The sequence below is a fragment of the Equus quagga genome, chromosome 4 (assembly GCF_021613505.1).
Source record: "Equus quagga isolate Etosha38 chromosome 4, UCLA_HA_Equagga_1.0, whole genome shotgun sequence".
In the NCBI taxonomy this organism is placed as follows: Eukaryota; Metazoa; Chordata; class Mammalia; order Perissodactyla; family Equidae; genus Equus; species Equus quagga.
The window spans coordinates 81,465,469-81,479,469 of record NC_060270.1 but is presented as its reverse complement, the minus strand read 5'-3'; the positions used below and the strand labels follow the sequence as shown (position 1 = coordinate 81,479,469).

The window sequence follows — 14,001 nt, the reverse complement described above, 5'->3', positions numbered from 1 at the left end:
GGGAGATGTTATAACTGATACCTCAGAAATACGAAGGATCACAAAAGACTACTGTAAACATTTATATGCCAACAAATTGGATAACCTAGAAGAAATAGATAAATTCCTAGAAATACACAACCTATCAAGACTGAATCACAAGAAAATAGAAAATCTTAACAGATCAATTACTAGTAAGGAAATTGTTGGGAGATTTTTGATTACCGATTCAAACAAAAGTCCAGGACCAGACAGCCTCACTGGTGAATTCTACCAAACATTCAAAGAATTGATACCAATCCTTCTCAAACTCTTTCAAAAAACAGAAACGGAGAGAACACTTCCAAAATCATTTTTCCCTAATATCAAAGTAAAACCAGGATGCCACAACAAACAAAAATTACAGGCTAATACCCTTGATGATCATAGATGTAAAAGTCCTCAAAAAATATTAGCAAACCAATTCAGTAATACATTAAAAGGATCATATACCATGATTTAGAAGGATTTATTCCAGGGATGCCAAGATGGTTCAACATTCACAAATCAATCAATGTGATACATCACATTAACAAAATGAAAGCTAAAAATCATATGATCTCAATAGATGCAGAAAAAGCAGTTGACAAAATTCAACATTCATTTATGATAAAAACTCTCAACAAAGTGGGTATAGAGGCAATGTACCTCAACATAATACAAGCCATATATGATGAGCCCACTGCTAACACCATACTCAGAGGCAAAAAAACACTTTTCCTCTAAGATCAAGAACAAGACAAGAATGTCCACTCTCACTACTTTTATTTAACATAGTACTGGAAATCCTAGGAAGAGCACTTAGCAAGAAAAAAAATTAAAAGGCATTCAAATTGGAACAGAAGTAGTAAAACTGTCATTACTTGTAGATGGCACAATATTACATGTAGAAAATCCTAAAGACTACACCAAAAAACTGTTAAAACTAATAAACGAATTAGGCAAATTTGCAGGATACAAAATGGAATACACAAAAACCAGGTGCATTTCCATACACTAATAACAAACTATCAGAAAGAGAAATTGAGACGATAATCTCATTTATAATTACATCAAAAAGAATAAAATACCTAGGAATAAATTTAACAAAGGAGGTGAAAAATTTGTACACTGAAAACAATAAGGCATTGATAAAAGACAGTGAAGACACAAACAGAAAGATATTTTGTGCTTATGAATTAGAAGAATTAATATTGTTAAGAAGTTCATACTACCCAAGCAATCTATAGATTCAGTGCAATCCCTATCAAAATATCAATGGCATTTTTTAAAGGAAATAGAACAAACAATCCTAAATTTGTATGGAACCACAAAAGACCCTAACAGTCAAAGCAATCTTGAGAAAGAAGAACTGGAGGCATCACACTTCCTGATTTCAAACTATATTGTAAAGCTACAGTAATCAAAAAATTATGGTACTGGCATAAAAACAGACACAGAGATCAATTGGAAAGAATAGCAAGCCCAGAAATAAACCCATGCATATATGGTCAATTACTTTACAACAAAGGAGCCAAGAATATACAAAGGACAGTCTCCTCAATAAATGATGCTGGACAGACACATGCAAAAGAATGAAACTAGACCACTATCTTATACCATACACAAAAATAAACTCAAAATAAATTAAAGACTTAAATGTAAGATCTGAAACCATAAAGCTCATAGAAGAAAACATAGGCAGTAAACTCTTTGACATCAGTTTCGGCAATGATTTTTTTTTGATTTGACACCAAAAGCAAAGGCAACAGAAGCAAAAATAAATAAGTAAGATTACATCAAATTAAAAAGCTTCTTTCTGTTGTTTCCCTTGCCCGATTAGACATGGTACTTGAAAATATGCTGCTAAGACTGATGCCAAAGAGCATACTGCCTATGTTTTTTTCGAGAAGTTTCATGATTTAGGGTCTTACATTCAAGTCTTTAATCCATTTTGAGTTGATTTTTGTGCATGGTGTGAGGGAATGGTCTACTTTCATTCTTTTGCATGTGGCTGTCCAATTCTCCCAACACCATTTATTGAAGAGACTCTCCTTTCTCCATTGTATGCTCTTGGCTCCCTTGTCGAATATTAGCTGTTCATAAGTGTGTGGGTTTACTTCCGGGCTCTCAATTCTGCTCCATTGATCTGTATGTCTGTTTTTATGCCAGTACCATGCTGATTTGGTTACTATGGCTTCATAGTATATTTTGAAATCAGGGAGTGTGATACCTCCAGCTTTGTTCTTTTTTCTCAGGAATCCTTTGTCTATTCGGGGTCTTTTGTTGTTCCATATAAATTTTAGGATTCTTTGTTCTATTCCTGTGAAAAATGTTGTTAGAACTTTGACAGGGATTGCATTGAATCTATAGATTGCTTTCAGAAGTATGGACATTTTAATGGCATTAATTCTTCCAATCCAAGAGCATGGAATCTCTTTCCATTTCTTTGTGTCTTCTTCGATTTCTTTCAACAATGTTTTATAGTTTTTGGTGTACAGATCTTTCACCTCTTTGGTTAAGTTTATTCCTAGGTATTTTATTCTTTTTGTTGCAATTGTAAATGAGATTGTATTCTTAATTTCTCTTTCTGCTACTTCGTTGTTAGTGTATAGAAATGCAACCGATTTTTATATGTTGATTTTGTATCCTGTGACTTGACTGTATTCATTTATTGTTTCTAAAAGTTTTTCAGTGGATTCTTTAGGGTTTTCTATATATAAAATCATGTTATCTTCAAAGAGTGACAGTTTCACTTCTTCTTTTACAATATGGATCCCTTTTATTTCTTTTTCTTACCTGATTGCCCTGGCTAGCAGCCTATTTTCAAGTACGATGTCTGACTGGGCAAGGGAAACAAAAGAAAAAATGAACAAATGGGACTACATCAAACTAAAAAGCTTCTGCACAGCAAAGGAAACCATCAACAAAACGAAAAGACAACCTAACAATTGAGAGAAGATATCTGCAAGCCCTATATCAGATAAGGGGTTAATATCCAAAATATACAAAGAACTCATGCATCTCAACAACAAGAAAACCAACAACCCAATTAAAAAATGGGCAAAAGATCTGAACAGAGATTTCTCTAAAGAAGATATATGGATGGCCAATAGGCATATGAAAAGATGCTCGACATCATTACCTATCAGGGAAATGCAAATCAAAACTATAATGAGGTATCACCTCAATCCAGTCAGAATGGCTATAATTAACAAGACAGGAAACAACGGTTGGCGAGGTTGTGGAGAAAAGGGAACCCTTGTACACTGCTGGTGGGAGTGCAAATTGTGCAGCCACTATGGAAAGCAGTATGGAGTATCCTCGGAAAATTAAGAATAGATCTACCATATGATCCAGCTATCCTTCTGCTGGGTATTTATCCAAAGAACTTGAAAATGCAAAGGCATAAAGATACATGCACCCCTATGTTCATTGCAGCATTATACACAATAGCCAAGACTTGGAAGCAACCTCGGTGTCCATCAAGGGACGAATGGATAAAGAAGATGTGGTATTTATACACGATGGACTACTACTCAGCCATAAGAAATGATGAAATCCAGCCATTTGTTACAACATGGATGGACCTTGAGGGTATTATGCTGACTGAAATAAATCAGAGGGAGAAAGTCAAATACCGTATGATCTCATTTATAAGTAGAAGATAAAAACAATGACAAACAAACACATAGCAATGGAGATTGGATTGGTGGTTACCATAGGGAAAGGGGTGGGGAGGGCAAAGGGCATGATTAGGCTCCCATGTGAGGGGATGGACTATAATTATTTTTTGGGTGGTGAACATGATGTAATCTACACAAAATTTGAAATATATTACGATGTACATCTGAAAGCTATATATTGTTATAATCCAATGTTACTGCAATTAAAAAAATAAAAAAAAATTTAAAAAGCTTCTAACAGCAATGAAAACCATTGACAAAATAAAAAGAATCTATCGAAGGGGAGAAGATATCTGCAAACAATATATCTGACAAGTGATTAAAATTCAAAATATAAAAAGAACTCATACAACTCAATATCAAAAAACAAAAATCCAGTTAAAAAATGGGCAGAGGACCTGAATAGACATTTTTCCAAAGAAAACCTACATATGGTCAACAGGTACATGAAAAGATGCTCAACATCGTTAATCATCAGGGAAATGCAAGTCAAAACCACAAAGAGATATGACCTCACAACTGTCAGAATGGCTAATCACAGAAAGGCAACAAACAACAAGTGTTTGTGAGGACGTGGAGAAAAGGGAACCCTAGCACACTGTTAATGGGAATGTAAACTGGTGCAACTACTACGGAAAACAGTACGGCGGTTCTTGAAAAAAATTAAAAATGGATCTAGGCTACGTTCCAGCGATTCCACTTTTGGGTATTTATCCAAAAAAATGAAAACACTAACTTGAAAAGATATCTGTACCCCATGTCTATTGCAGCATTATTTATAATTGCCAAGATATGGAAACAACCTAAGAGTCCATCAATGGATAAATGGATTAAAAAAAGTGTGGCAGATATATACAATGGAATTTTATTCAGCAATAAAAAGGAAGGAAATTTTGCCATTTGCAATAACATGGGTGAATGTTGAGGGTATTATGGTTAGTGAAATAAATCAGAAAGAGAAAGACAAATACTGCATGTGAAATACTGATTTCACTTATATGTGAAATCTGAAAAAAAACCTCGTATAACCACAGAAAAGATTTGTGGTTGCCAGAGGCAGGGGTGGGGAGTGGGCAGAACAGGTGAAAGGAGTTAAAAGGTGCTAACTTTCAGGTATAAAATAAGTAAGTCATGGGGAAGTGATGTATAGCATGGTGACTATAGATTAAAAGTTTACTGTGTATATGAAAGTTGCTAAGAGAGTAAATTTTAAAACCTTCTTCAGAAGAAAAAAGAGTTTGTAACTAATGTGTGGTGATGGATGTTAACTAAATCTATTGTGGAGATCATTTTGCAATATTATAAATATCAAATCATTATGTTGTATACTTGAAACCAATAATTATATATAACATTAGTTATATGTCAATTATATCTCAATTAAAAGGTGATTTATTGAAACCTAAATTGGATTACATTACCTCCTCTTCTTCCCTGCTGACGATTTCACTTAAATTAGATCCACACACCTTGCCTTGTCAAATAAGAGTCTGCCTACTTCCTCAACCTCACTTCACAGAATTCTCTTCTTACTCCCTACCTTCAGTCGATAGGGCTTCCTTTGTTTTTTGCAACAACTTCTTTCCTGTCTTAGCATCTCAGGACATGCTTGTCCCACTAACCACAATGACCTTGTATGTACTTTTTTTTTTTTAATTTTTTTATTAATGTTATGATAGATTACAACCTTGTGAGATTTCAGTTGTACATTTTTGTTAGTCATGTTGTGGGTACACCACTTGCCCCTTTGTGCCCTCCCCCCACCCCCCCTTTTCCCTGGTAACCACCGATCTGATCTCCTTATCAATATACTAACTTCCACCTATGAGTGGAGTCATATAGAGTTCGTCTTTCTCTGATTGGCTTATTTCGCTTAACATACTTGTACGTACTTTTGACGAGGTCGCCTCCTTCTCACCCTTCACATATGAAGTTTATGTCACTTCAGTGAGGACTTCCCTAAAGTTCATCTAAAGATTTTCTATTCAGCATCCTGAGAGCTAATGAAGACTTGAAATACTTTCATTCATTTTATTTCTGTCTCCCACTAGGCAATAAACTGCATGAGTTTCTGATTTCCCCCTAACTGTACTCTCAAATCATAGAATATCACCAGGTACAGCACAGGTGTTCAATATACAGGTTTTGATCAAACAAATGAAGACCCAATATGTAGGTGATGTCAGCTTTACAGTGGTGTAAATGATTCCTTTCTTCTGTCTCATTTTATAACAATTAACTAGATGTCCATAACCAAACAAAGGTGCGAATGAGCAAAGGCTCATTATGCCACAAAACCAAGGAGGTTTTTAGTCAATCTATGCTTTTGAAAATAAATGAGACCTCTACTGGGGCTGTGGATCCAAGAGGGCTGGTGAACATGCCCCACCCCAAATCACCACAATTGGGACAAAAATAACCTGGAGAGTGCAAAACCAGGCAGATACCCATGGGTGAGAGAAAAGTTGCGGAAGTCCAGTTTGCCTGAGGGGAGATTCCAGCATGCCATTGGAGCAGGACAGAGAAGACTTTGGATGTAGAGGAGAGGGAGGAACTTGTCAAGGTGTCCTCTCTCTCCACGATGACACTACAAGGGGCTGGAATTATGGTGGTGGCAGTGGCTACCTCTCCCACAGAGGAAGTGGAAAGCAGTAACCTCTCTCACAGAGGCAGTAGAAACTGAAAGTGGTGAGTTACTGCCCAGCTATTTAAGTTGTATGAGTTGCACTTGGAGAAAGCCATTCTTTCCAGCAGCACCTAGATTTCTGAGAAGGGACCTCCATGACTGGGGGGAGGGAGAGAAAGGGAAGGAAGTAGATAAGAATATCAAAATGCATTAAAATAACAAATGTCCTGCTATTTGCTTCAGGACAAAAGCAGGAAGACCCCTCACAAACATCTGGGAGTACCCTACTCAAGTATCCCACCATCAGGCCCGTGGACACCGCCAAAGTCCGGAGTGCTGAGCCTGAACTCCACCCTCTGCCAACTCCACTGTGGGTTTCTTGTGCACACTCCTGAGTGCAACCTTGTGCATGCTTCTTTATTTTTATTTTTAATTTTTAAAATTTTTTCTTTTTTAGGAAGATCAGCCCTGAGCTAACATCTGCTGCCAATCCTCCTCTTTTTGCTGAGGAAGACTGGCCCTGAGCTAACATCCATGCCCATTTTCCTCTGCTTTATATGTGGGATGCCTACCACAGCATGGCTTGCCAAGAGGTGCTATGTCTGCACCCGGGATCTGAACTGGTGAACCCTGGGCTGCCGAAGCGGAACATGTGCACTTAACTGCTGCACCACAGGGCTGACCCTTGTGCATATTTTTGAATGAATCCATGAGAGCAAGCTCCTGTAGACAGAGAGGATGCTCAGCTAATAGGACAAGGGAGAAACCACAAACTAGCTATAGTGCCACCTTCTGGAATACAAAAGAAAGGTTTCTAGTAGCCAGACCAATGAATTGTAAGACCAAAGACCTAAAATCTTAATTAAAGAAGAACCTGCTACTCCAAATGAAGAGCAAACTAACAAACATTATGAAAAAAACAAAGAAATAAGGTATCACAAAAAGAAAATGATAATTCTTTGGCAACTGAACTTAAAGGCACAGAATATTGAGAGCTAACTGGTAAAGAATTCAAAATATCTGTTATGCAGAAATTCAATGAGCTATAACAAAACTCAGAAAGATAGTTAAATGAACTCAGGAATACAATTAATGAACAAAGGAGTCCTTTCACAAAGAGATTGATATTTAAAAAAAGAGTCAAACAATTTCTGGAACTGAAGAATTCAGTGAATGAGATAAAGAATGTAAGAGAGAGTTCTGGGAACAGGGCAGACCAGATGAAGGAAAGAATAAATGAATTGGAGTATTGGAATATAGAAATAACTCAGAAGAGGAGAGAACTAAGATTTTTAAAAAGTGAAGAAACGCTACAAGAGCTATAGGAGTCAATAAAAAAGTCAAATATAAGAATGACTGGTATAACAGAAGGAGAGAGAGGGAGAAGAAAGCAGAGTTTATTTAAAGAAACAGTAGCAAAAAACTTCCCAAACCTGGGGAAAGACTTGAATATACATGTCCACAAAGCTGATAGAACACCCTATCATCCTCAATGCAAAAAGACCTTCTCCAAGACACATTATAGTGAAACTGTCAAAAATCAATGATAAAAAAGAATCTTAAAGGCGGCCCGGGGAAAAAAGAAAGTAACCTATGAAGGAACCTCTGTTAGGCCATTAGCAGTTTTATCAGCAGAAACTCTAAAGGCCAGTAGAGAGTAGAATGATATATTCAGAGTGTTGAAAGATAAAAATTGCCAGCCAAGAATTCTTTATCCATCAAAGTTATCCTTCAGATATGAAGAAGAAATAAAAGTTTTCTCAGACAAAGAAAAGCTGAGCGAGTTCACCACCACTAGACTTGCTTTGTGAGAAATGCTAATAGAAGTTCTTCAAACTGAAACAAAAAGAAGCTGGTCAGAGACATGAAAACATGTGAAAGTACACAACACTCTGGTAAAGGTGGAAAACAGAATTTTAAAAATGTAACTCTATTAGAATGGTGTGTTAACAACTTAACTATGGTATAAAGGTTAAAGGAAAAGAGTATTAACAATAGCCATAGCTACTATAATTTGATAAGGAATAGACAGTATAAAAGAGGAAATTATGACATGAAAAACATAAAATAGAGGAGTAAAAGGGTAGATCTTTTATAGGTGAATAGAGATTAGTTGCTGTCAGCATAAAATGAACTGTTTCATCTATGAGATGTGTTGCTATCAGTATAAAATGAACTGTTTTATCTGTGAGATGTTGTATGTAAGCCTCATGGTAACCACAAAGCAAAAAATCCAGAGTAGATTCCCAAAACGTAACAAAAAGAGGAGGATGGAGCAGACCACCATGGAAAATCACTAATTTACAAAGGTAGGCAGAAACAGAGGGAAAAAGAAACAAAAAACAACACTCAAGTATGTGCTGCTTACAGGAGACTCACTTCAGCTTTAAAGACACACATAGGCTTCAAAGTGAAGAGATGGAAGAAGGTATTTCATGCAAATGGAAATCAATAGACAGTGAGGATAGCCATACTTATAGCAGACAAAAATAGACTTCAAGCCAAAAATGGTAAGAAGAGACAAAGAAGGTTATTATATTATGATAAAGGAGTCAATACATCAAGAAGATATAACAATCTTAAAGATACATGTATGCAACATCAAAGCACCTAAATATATCAATAATAAAAGATCCAAAGGGAGAAATAGACAACAGAACAATAATGTAGGGGACTGTGAGACCCCACTGTCAGCAATGAATACATCATCCAGAGAGAAAATCAAAAGTTGGAATTGAATCATACTTTAGACAAAATGGACTTAACAGATATATATAGAACATTCCATCAAACAGTAGCAGAATATACATTCTTCTCAAGTCCACACGGAAAATTCTCCAAGACAGATCATATGATAGGACACAAAACAAGTCTTAGCAAATTTAAAAAGAATCAAATCATACCAACTATCTTTTATGACCATAATTGTATGAAATTAGAAATCACCAACAAGAAAAGACTAGAAAATCTAAAAATATGTGGAAACTAAAAGCAACCAATGAGCCAAAGAATAAATCAAAAGGGAAATAAAAAAAAAATTCTCTCAAAACAAATGAAAATGGAAAAACAACACATCAAAACCTATGGAATACTGCAAAAGTAGTTCTGAAAGGAAAATGTATAACAATAAATGGATATATTAAGAAACTAGAAAGATCTCAAATAAACAACAACACCTCAAGCAACTAGAAAAAGAATAAATTAAGCTCAAAGTGAGCAGGAGGAGGGATATAAAGATCAGAGTGGAAATAAATGACATAGAGACCAAAAAAAAGAAAAGAAAGGATCAACAAAATTAAGAGCTCGTTTTTTGAAAAGATAAACAAAATCGACAAACCTTTTGCTAAATTAAGAAGAGACGACTCAAAATTAGCAATGAAAGAGGAGACAGTACAACTACTACTATAGAAACACATAGGATCAGAAGAGACTGTGAATAATTGTACACCAACAAATTAGTTAACCAAGAAGAAACGAATAAATTTCTAGAAACACTCAACCTACCAAGACTGAATCATAAAAAAATAGAAAACCTGAACAGACTAATAAGTAAAAGGATTCAATCAGTAATCAAAAACTTCCCCAAAAAGAATATCCTAGGGCCAGATGGCTTCACTGGAAAATTCTACCAAACATTTAAAGAAGATTTTAATGCCAATCTGTCTCAAAATCTTCCAAAAGATAGAAGAGGAAGGAACACTTCCAAACTCATTCTACAGGGCCAGCATTACCCTGATCCCAAGCCAGATATGGACACGACAAAAAATAAAACTATAGACCAACATCACTTATGGATATAGATGAAAAGATTCTCAAACAAATTTTACCAAATCAAATTGAAGAACATATTCAGAGGATTATACACCATGACCAAGTGGGATTTATCCCTGGGGTCAAGAATGATACGATATACGCAAATCAATAAATGTAATACGTCACATTAATAGAATGAAAGATAAAAATCAAATGATCATTGCAATAGATATAGAAAAAGCATTTGACAAAATGCAACATCCTCTCATAACAAAAACCTTCAACAGATTGGGTATAGAAGGAACATACCTCAACATAACAAAGGTCATCTATAACATTACACTTAACGCTGAAAACTTAAAGTTTTTCCTCTAAGATCAGGAACAAGATAAGGTTGCCCACTCTCACCACTCTTATTCAATATAGTACTGGAAGTTATAGCTGCAATTAGACAAGAAAAAGAAATGAAAGTCATCTAAATCAGAAAGGAAGAAGCAAGACTGTCATTATTTGCAGATGATATGATTTTGTATACAGACAATCACAAAGATTCAACCAAAAAACTGTTGGAACTAATCAGAAAATACAGTAAAGTTTCAGGATACAAAAAATCAACATAAAGAAATCAGTTGTGTTACTATACACTAGTAATGAAATAGCTGAAACAGAATAAAACTATTTCATTCACAATAACATCAAAAGCAGTAAAATATCTATGAATAAATTTAACCAAGGAAATGAAGTTCTGCACAATGAAAACTATAAGACTTTGTGTCTTCTTCAATTTCTTTCAACAAACAAATGTAAAGACATCCCATGATCATGGATTGGAAGAATTAATATTGTTAAAATGTCTATACTACCCAAAGCCATCTATAGACTCAATGCAATACCTATCAAAATTCCAATGGCATTTTTCACAGAAATAGGAAAAGCAATCCTAAAATTTGTATGGCACCACAAAGGAGCCTAAATAGCCAAAGCAATCCTGAGCAAGAACAACAACCTGGAGGTATCACACTTCCTGATTTCAAACTACATTACAAAGCTATAATAACTAAAATAGTATGGTAATGACACAAAAATAAACACATTGACCAACGGAACAGAATAGACAGCCCAGAACCAAACTCTTGCATATTCAGTCAATAAATATTCAATAAGGGAGGCAAGAACACCCAATGGGGAAACAGTGTCTTCAAAAAATGGTGTTGAGAAAACTGGATAAACTCATGCAGAACAACAAAATTAGACCCTTATCTTATACCACTTACAAACTTTAACTCAAAATGGATCGAAGACTTAAGCATAAGACCTAATACCATAAAACTCTTAGAAAAAAATGTAGAAAAGAAACTTCCCAATATTGGTCTTGGCAATGATTTTTTGGATATCACATCTGTAAAATTCCTAACTTGTTTAGTCTTAAAAAAAAAAATGTAGTAAATAACCATAAAATAGAGTAGGAGATTCATAAGCTCCATTGTAATCATTAGTCTCAGCCTCTTCCATCAACATTTATCCCAACTGTATTTATTTTTAATAATATTATTTTATCATTTTATTTTATTTTATTTTTTTGCTGAGGAAGATTCTCCCTAAGCTCACAATCACTGTGATCTTCCTTTTTTTGTATGTGAGCTGCTGCCACAGCATGACAGCTGACAGATGAGTGGTGTAGGTCTGTGCCTGGGAACTGAACATGGGTTGCCAACGTGGAGCACACTGAACTTAATCACTAAGCCACCAGGGCTGGCCCTATCCCAGCTGTATTTAATCTTCATTCTTTTCTCCATTCCCCCATATCTTTCAAATTCTCCCAAGGTTCAAAACAAAGACAGCCTTCTCCCTGATTAACATCTCACAGAATTATCCCAGATTGCTTAATTTCTTTTCTACAGTTGTTCTATTAATTTAGGCATACTTACACATTACATTGTAAAGCTTTTTAAATCAACTTTCATTGGTATTTTGTCAACTAGCTTAGAAGTTCAAGGTGTGATGTGTTCTGTGTATATGATTAGAGCACCAAAACCACTATTAAATGTACTCATTTGTACTGGGCTTTGGCTTTTTCAGTGAAGTAGAGCAACTGCACTCACTCACGATAAACAAGTGGCCAAAGGTAAAGTATAGAGTGAGGTGAGTCAAGGATCCAAAATAATCACGTTCCTGGTAATCAGTGAGAATGGATATGTGCATTTCATACGCCTATATTTTATGAAAGCCAGTATGTTATTGACAGAACTAAAACAATTATTAAAGAACAAAGTTACTAATTCTAGACCTTGGACAAATCTCCCGGACTGTATGTCAATGCTCTCATCTCCTGCTCCTCACCCATCTCCTTACCAGAGCTGCTGCAGTAGGAGGGGTCAACAGGTCTTCCATTTTTATCAGAGCAGGCAGTTGCTCGAAAGCGCACGCCTTCTCCACATTCTTTGCTGTCTCCCTGTACTCGCAGTCCTCGCTGAGACTCTCTTCTGCCTTCTGGAAGAATGCAATCTGACCAGTTTCCATAAGGTTGAGATACAAATGTATCACAAGGACACAGTTCCGTTTCCACTAGAGGGTACAGGTCAGCGTCCTGGCATTTCTCCTTTTTCCTGCTTTTCCCTGTGCCAACAAATGACATTGCTGTGTTAATTTCATCTCTATTGCTTTGTTAAGTCACTCACATTATTGTATTTACAAGCTCTTAGAATATTTAATCTTAAATGAAATAAAGCCTTTCTTTTTTTCACTCTTTTGCCATTAAAGTAAGTCCTTGGACAATAGAAGAAACTCCCAAAGAAACTGTGAAATTCATATTAATTAAAAAAAAAAAAAGGTTTCATGTTGGAAAGTGGCAAAAAATACTTAAAAGATGTTTTCTATAGTGGTTCAGCAGCTAGAAAATTATTATTAACTTATTTAATATTATTTTCCTTATAAATTGATAAAAACTGATTACCTTGTCTCCATTTTCCTTGAAATTAAAAGTTGCCAGATTAAGCAAAGAAATGGTGTAAATATTAACATTCTCCCTTTTAAAGTACATCTTAAAAAACAGTTTATTCAAAGAACAAAGTGATATCCTCTCATACAATGGCCCTGGAGTGTGGCTGGGTGTAATCTGGGGTGTGGTAGACAAAGTAGAACATAATTTAATTGTCCCCATCATGCAGCTCACAAATTCTGACACAAACAATAAATTGAAATAAACGTTAAAATCTTATTGGATAATTTAATCTGAGAAAAAGATATGGCTTCCACTTTGAGAGACCTTTTTAACTTAAGTACCCCAGAACATGACTTACCTTACCAGTTGATTCTGCCGGACCTTTTAGCTGTGACCCCATCTTTGAGTAATGAGAACACATATTTTTCACAGCTTTGAGTATTTGATAATCGTGTTTAATGGGCTCCAAGTCAGCCTGTAATAACTTGATTCAACTTTGTTGCCAACACACTTCCTCTAGATTCCTAAACATTTTCCTATATCTAATTCCATTTTCTATTTCCTCATTAGCTAGTTATAAAAAAGCAGGCAGATTTTTGGCCTATTCTAGTATTTACGGCTGTTATAGAAATGCTTGATACAAGCTGATGCATGGGCTACTTTCTCGTTGTCAGATAGTTTACATTACATACAGCAATTTTATAGTTGTTGCCTAGAGAATTGACTCTAAGGTCTGCCAGGACGCTTATGGCCACAAGAAATAAGAAGAATTCCTACAGGATCTGAAATGATCCTGCAGGAGCTTCAGCCACACCACTGTCTCTCTGGGAGGATATATTCACCTACCTCTACCGTTAGGGGCACTTACTGAGAAAAATCTTTAGAAGCACTGCCTCTGTCACAGCTGTGAGAATCTACTGGTTGAGAGATATATCAATGGGTAGTGACTGGCTCCTTCCTATCAGCCTTTAACCTGCCCAAGTCTCCGGGGCTTCCCA

General features: G+C 35.7%; 1 protein-coding gene across 1 annotated transcript in view; it reads right to left on the bottom strand.

Moving 5' to 3' along the window:
- THSD7B (thrombospondin type 1 domain containing 7B) overlaps positions 1 to 14,001 on the bottom strand; it is a 675,055-nt gene that overhangs the window by 207,177 nt on the left and 453,877 nt on the right. The window contains exon 13 of the mRNA XM_046659574.1: positions 12,415 to 12,678. Within this exon, the coding sequence (XP_046515530.1) occupies positions 12,415 to 12,678 (264 nt within the window). The remainder of the gene's footprint in view (positions 1 to 12,414; positions 12,679 to 14,001) is intronic.